We start from the raw sequence: 6,906 nt of genomic DNA, 5'->3' as shown, positions 1-6,906 counted from the left end.
TGACTCCCCAGGGCTGCAGTAATCCTCCCTCCTGCCTCAGTCTCCTGAATAGCTGGGACCACAGGCACATGCCACCACACCCAGCTAATTTTTGTATTTTTGGTGGAGACGGGGTTTCACCGTGTTGTCCAGGCTGGTCTTGAACTTCTGACCTCAGGTGATCCACCTGCCTCTGCCTCCCAAAGTGCTAGGATTACAGGCACGAGCCACTGCGCCCAGCCAGGAAATTATTCTTATTAATTAAATTTTTAAAATAGATTGTCTATGAATAAAGTAAAAAGTAGGAAAAGTTTGCAGTGAAAACTGTAGAAGTCTCTCTTTCATACCTGACATCCCCAATATCTATTCCCAGTTGCCCCCATCCGTCTATATTTTTAGTTTCTTCTGTATTATTCCAGAGTTACAAATACAACCATATATTCTTATCCCCTCCCTCTTTAAATATATAAAAATTGTAAACTGTATACAGTGTATTTTGTCATAACTGTGTATTTTAGAAATCTTTATATATGTTTAGTATATACCAAGCACTATTCAAAATAGTTTACAAATATGACCTAGCTTATTCCTCATAACAACCCTGTGATGGAGTTACCATGCTATTCCTATTTAACAGAGTAACTGCAGCATAGAGAGGTTAAATAACTTAAACAAAGATTGCATAATTAATAAGTATATGATCCAGGACTCTAGTCTAGACAGTATGGTTCCAGAGTGTGTGCTCGTATCCACTGTGCTGTGTGTCTCCTCACACTTTATGGCCTGATAGTAGTATATCCTGCGGATATATTATAGTATGTTTCCCCAGTTCCTTATGGGTGGGCATTTGGGCTGTTTTCAGCCCTTTGCTAGGGTGGGCGATACTGTAGGGACTAACTTGTGCATACTTAATCTTATATATATGTAAATATGGGCCAATTATGATTGCTAGGTCAGTCGGTACGTCACAATAATTTCATAACTATTGGAGAATAGTTTACCTGTGTGTAATTCATGAGACTGCCTCACCAAAATACGTTTTTCAAACCCTTAGATTGTAGTCAACCTTGTAGGTGAGAAATTGAATTTAAATGCAGTTTTATGTTCTATTTACTCTTAACGAGCATGTTTGAGTATCTGTTTTGTGCTATTGATCCATTCTTATGTCCTGTTCAATTCGTATCCTTTGCCCATCTTTATTTTCAGTTGGATTGCTTGTCTTTCTTATTGATATATAAGAGCTAAAGAGATTCACTCTTTTTGTGATTTTTTTTTTTTTTTTGACTGCTCATTTCCCACCCTTGGAGACATTTGTGTGTGTACTGTAATTGACCAAATTTATTTTATGCTTCTGGATTTTGAATCATAGTTAGAAAGCCTCTTTCTACTCGAAGATTACGAGGGAACTATTTCATGTTTTTTTCCAGAACATTTGTGGTTTCATTTCTTCATATTAAATATGTTTTATGTAGTTAGAAATTGTATCGGGCGTAAGGTGTTAAGTCCATCTCCCCTTGTCGCCAAGACTACCTAGTAGTCCAAAAGCTATTTATTGAATAGTTGAACAATCTAGCTTTTCCTCACTGGTTTGAAGCCACGCCTCTCCCATGCTATTTTAATTCAATCATGAAATTGAATTTTGCAATCTAGCAGTATTGTTTCCCATCTCTATTTATTGGGCACCACTTTGTTATTTTCCTAATACTATTTAATTTTCTGTACAAATTCTAGAATCAGTTCTTTAGTTAAAAAAAAAAAAACAATAAACCTGATGGTTTCTTAATAGGGAAGATAGCCTGTTTGTCATGTTTAAACTCTGGGAACATTTGTGGTTTTAGATGTGGTTTAGATGTGGTTTTAGATGTGGTTTTAGATCATGGGATGTCATTCCAGTTGTTGATGTCTACTTTTGTATTCTTCAGTAGTATTGAAGTTGTTTTTTATATAGTTATAGCATACTGAGTGTGTGTTCTTAGGTATTTCATCTTGTTGCTATTATAAATGGGAAAATTTCCCCCATTGTGTCTTCTTGTTATTTGTGTATATGAGAATTCTTGATTTCTTTAAATTTTATGCTCTAGTACCTTACTGTTTGGGTCGTTTTCAGTAGATTCTCTTCGAGTTTCCCAGGTGTTTAATTATATCATCTGCAAATAATGATAGCTTCCTTCCCAGTTTCTATACTTCTAATTTCTCTTGAGTGATTGTGTTAGTGGGTACTTTCAGTACATAGGTAAATAATAGTGATGATAGTTCAGAATTTGAAGCATTGTTCCTTTTAACTTCCAGGCAGATTCAAAGCCATTTTCTTTATAAATCTTTTCTTTCCTCCAAGCTTTTGGTGTTTTTTTTTTGTTTTTTGTTTTTTGTTTGTGACTGATGTTCAGAAATTCACAGTGATGTTCCTTGGTGTGGGTTCTGAGTCGTAATGATGGATTAACAGGTGTGAACCCATTTAATCTTGGAAGCTTAACGTCCTTCAGTCCTGGGACATGGTCTTCATGGTCTTCATTGTTTCTTTAATAACTTCTTTTCCTGGAATTCTCATCGCTCAGATGTTAGACCTTTGCAATTGATTTTAAAATACTCTCTTCTATTTTATATCTCTAATTTCTTTTGTCCTACTTTCTGGGCAGTTATCTCAATTATATTTTTCTAAAATTAAAGGGTTTTTTCTAATTCTTTGAATTTTTAAATTTCTGCTATCATATTTTTATTTTCCAAGAACAATTCTGTTTTCTGAATATTTGTCTTGTACCATCTAATTCTTGTTTTTCTGAGGCCATCAATTAATAGATTTTTACTGGTGGTTGGTGTTTGTCTTAGTTTTAAGTTTTGTTCCGTTTTCCCTACAGTATCTCATAGGAATCAAGAGTTTATTTTGTTTTGTTTTGTTTCCTCCTCAAAAGATTTCTGATACTTAGCTGCCCGTTCGTATTAAAAATAAGGTCCTAAAAAGCCAATGGGAAGCCTGTGTGAGTGCAGGGATTATAGAATGTTGAACCTTTCTGTATGATAAAGCAGTGTGATGTTGTTATACATGATTTTTGGTTTGTGTTTGGTAAACTCTCAAGTATTGTCATTTGTCTTGGACAGGTCAGCATCCCCTGAAAAGAATCTTCCGGCCGGGCGCGGTGGCTCAAGCCTGTAATCCCAGCACTTTGGGAGGCCGAGACGGGCGGATCACGAGGTCAGGAGATCGAGACCATCCTGGCTAACACGGTGAAACCCCGTCTCTACTAAAAAATACAGAAAACTAGCCGGGCGAGGTGGCGGGCACCTGTGGTCCCAGCTACTCGGGAGGCTGAGGCAGGAGAATGGCGTAAACCTGGGAGGCGGAGCTTGCAGTGAGCTGAGATCCGGCCACTGCACTCCAGCCTGGGCGACTGAGCAAGACTCCGTCTCAAAAAAAAAAAAAGAATCTTCCAACCTCTGCTGTCTGTGATATAAGCCTGACAAGCCAGGTTTGGGAACCACACAGAGGGAAAGCATTTGTCCAATAGGGTGTCATCCAGCACTCCTCAGCTCTTCACCTTCTGGTTTGCTTGGCATCCCTGAGGCTCGAGCTTCTCTCATTCACCCTTTTTAGAAAGTAAAACCTCCAGATTTTTGCCAGACAGAGGTGGGGGTGGGGTTAAGAGATGGGTTATCTGTTTGCTGTTTATAGAACCTTTTCTCAATTCTCCTATTTTCATCCTTAGTCCAAACTTGCACTTTTAGGAGTCCTTTGTGGCTTCAGTTTCTGAGCTATGCCAGTCTGGGTGGCTTGCTTCCTGTGGGCACCCTCTTCCCACATCCCCTGTAGAATTAGGGTTCAGTTTTGTCAGGTCTGCTAAGTCATCCCACTTACCTATCTGCCTCAGCATTCCAGATGTTCATGATTATCTCTTGTTCACTGTTGTTGCTTTTTCTGATCCCTTTGTCCTTGTGTTTATACCCTTTTTAAGGCATTTACTGTCAATTTGATGAGCTGTTGAGAGGGAGCAGAGATAAATGGGTATTTAGTCTTCATTTTAATTGGAAGTCCTTGGAGTGACCTTTGCAAAACATATATATATATGATTGTGCTAAAACCATATGGTGAGCTTCTCCTCTGGTTCTTAGAATAAAGACCCAGTTTTAAAACATGACCTAAGCTGTGTAGTCTGATCCCTACCTACTTCTCATCCTGGTCTCGAATCTGCCTTTTACTTAATTTTCTGTCCTCATCCCCCATTCTTTGTTCTTGTCTTCACTCTGTCGCTTTCCTTGCCCTCACTCTGTCTTCTTCTTTTCGTCTCTTTTCTCCCCCAACCCATTCAGACACATGACCTTCCTTAAGTTTCTTCAGTGCTCCATGCAAATACCGATCTCTGACAAAGGAGCATCCCTCTTCTGGGAAGGGCAGCCGCTACTTCCTCTGGAAAACCTTCCTTGCCCCGCTAGAAGAACTCATGTTTCTGTTTTTATGTCATATCCCTTTTAGGAGCATTATGTAAATATGCAGTTACAGCTTTCTTTGATTATTTGAATAACGTCTGTTTCCTGTTAGACTGTAAATTCCTAAGGTCACTGAAAACTCACAGTGGTCATCTGCTTCTTTACAGCTTGCTTTCACGTGGAATGGTAGGAAACTGATATTTACTTCCTTTTTGTTTGCTAAACATTTTTCTATTTTATACATATTGGTGAAGTAGAAGGTGTATCTGACCTCTCTCTATTCTGTAACCTACAGAGTGGGAGGAAGAAAAGAAGATTTAAGACATTTTTATCTTTTCCATTTTATCTAATAGTAGGGGCTGAAATAAAGAGGTCCTATAAAATAGGAATGCGTAAGGGATAATTTCCCCCTGATAGTTGCTAACTGAAAACTGGAATTCATATACTTACTAGTTTAGTCAGATTGTTTTTTAAAAACACTGTACCAGACTCCCTCCCAATTTTTTATTTATTGGGAAAAAAAAAAATTAAACTAGTTTTCAGTCTAAAAAATAGACATATGACCACAGAGCATACAGCATGAGTTACTGAGGTAAAATCTTAATTTCCCCCAGGTTTCAGAAGGATCCAACTTGGTCAGAGACTGGAGACCGTTATCTGTTGAAACTCTTTAGGGATCATCTTTTTCATCAGGTGACAGAAGCGGGTGCTCCCTGGATTGACCTCAGTCATATCATTTCTTGTCTTAACAAGGTAATTTGTATTTAGATTTTTAAGATCATAATTCTGCCTATAATGTGTATAGAGTTGTATCTTCTACAAATACTAGGGGACATAAGAAATCAGGATGTACTCTTACAGTAGCCTGTAAGACATTTTATTAATAACACTTTTTACAGTGGGAGGATTTTTTAAATAACTTGCATGAATAATTTTTTTGGGCGATGGAAGACAGAGTCTTGCTTTGTTGCCCAGGCTGGAGTGCAATGGCATGATCTTGGCTCACTGCAACCTCCGCCTCCTGGGTTCAAGCGATTCTCCTGCCTGAGCCTCTCAAGTAGCTGGGATTACAGGCACCCATCACCACGCGCAGCTAATCTTTGTATTTTTAGTAGAGATAAGGTTTCACCATGTTGGCTATGCTGGTCACGAACTCCTGACTTCAAGTGATCTGCCTGCCTCAGCCTCCCAAAGTGGTAGGATTACAGGTGTGAGCCACTGCGCCTGGCCTTCATGAATCATTTTAGAATGTTCTATTGTGGATCTTTTTATTATGATAAAGTATTACAAAATGACTGCTTCCCTCCTTTATGCAATGTTTTGTTTACATGTGGTTTTGTTATGCTATATAAAACAATGAGTAGTAAAAACCAAAAAAATAAATTTATGTTTATTTTTTAAAAATTGAACCCCTTCTGAATCATTATGAGTTATGTTGGGTGTTATCAAGTTATTTATTATTAACTATAGGTATTATAATCAAGTAGTAAATGATAAAAGCACAATAGTAGTGACATTAGTTACTAGCAGGTTCAGCTGTTAGAAATGGTGAATTTGATGATTAGATGAATTAAGTAGATTAAAAAAATAGATCATAAATTTATTTGAGAGGTGAGGTGAGCTTTTTTTTTTGAGATAGGGTTTTGCTGTGTCACCCAGAGTATAGTGCAGTGGCACTTATGGTTCACTGCAGCCTTGACTCCCCAGGGCTGCAGTAATCCTCCCTCCTGCCTCAGTCTCCTGAATAGCTGGGACCACAGGCACATGCCACCACACCCAGCTAATTTTTGTCCTTTTGGTAGATACAGATTTCACCATGTAGACTGGTCCCAAACTCCTGAGATCAGGCAGTCCACCCACCCGCAAAGTGCTGGGATAATAGCGGTGAGCCACCACGCCCAGCAGCATTGTGTTTTAGAAAAGGTTGAGAAAGACAAAAATTACAGAGAAAAGAAAGAAGACATTTTCCTTATGAATTACTTGGCATTATGAAGTTTGGAACTGGTCTCCAGGAGTAAATGTAGTCTCTGTATAGATTTATGTATAAACCAGGAGCTGGCAAGCCATGGCCTGCAGGCCAAATCCATTCTCTGGGCCTATTTTTTATAGCCTGAGAGCCTTGAATAGTTTTACATTTTTAAAGAGTTGTAAAATAAACAGTAAGCCAAACCTAAAACATTACTGTCTGACCCTTTATAAAAACATTTACTGACTCTTGTCTAAACTTTCCTAAATTATAAGTACTACAGGAAAAAATATCTACTGTAGCACATGATTTAGAACTATTAATGTACAGTGTGGTAACCCTTCAGGGAACATGTTATGGTTTGTTTTTAAGCACTACTTTGCCTTCTTTTAACTTCCTTAAAACTCTATAGGGAGTATTGTCAGTAACCTACATTAAGACTGCACAAAACTGGCCAGGCGCGGTGGCCCACGCCTGTCTAATCCCAGCACTTCGGGAGGCCGAGGCACATGGATCGCCTGAGGTCAGGAGTTGGAGACCAG

General features: G+C 38.6%; 1 protein-coding gene across 2 annotated transcripts in view; it reads left to right on the top strand.

Moving 5' to 3' along the window:
• Positions 1–6,906, top strand: part of PAN3 (PAN3 poly(A) specific ribonuclease subunit) — a 158,656-nt gene that overhangs the window by 146,656 nt on the left and 5,094 nt on the right. For both annotated transcript variants that reach the window (XM_011958276.1, XM_011958281.1), the window contains one exon: positions 5,013–5,151. In XM_011958276.1, coding sequence (XP_011813666.1) covers positions 5,013–5,151 — 139 coding nt within the window. The remainder of the gene's footprint in view (positions 1–5,012; positions 5,152–6,906) is intronic.

Source organism: Colobus angolensis, unplaced genomic scaffold (assembly GCF_000951035.1).
Source record: "Colobus angolensis palliatus isolate OR3802 unplaced genomic scaffold, Cang.pa_1.0 Scaffold113, whole genome shotgun sequence".
NCBI classification, from domain to species: domain Eukaryota; kingdom Metazoa; phylum Chordata; class Mammalia; order Primates; family Cercopithecidae; genus Colobus; species Colobus angolensis.
This window is presented reverse-complemented; position numbering and strand designations above follow the sequence as displayed.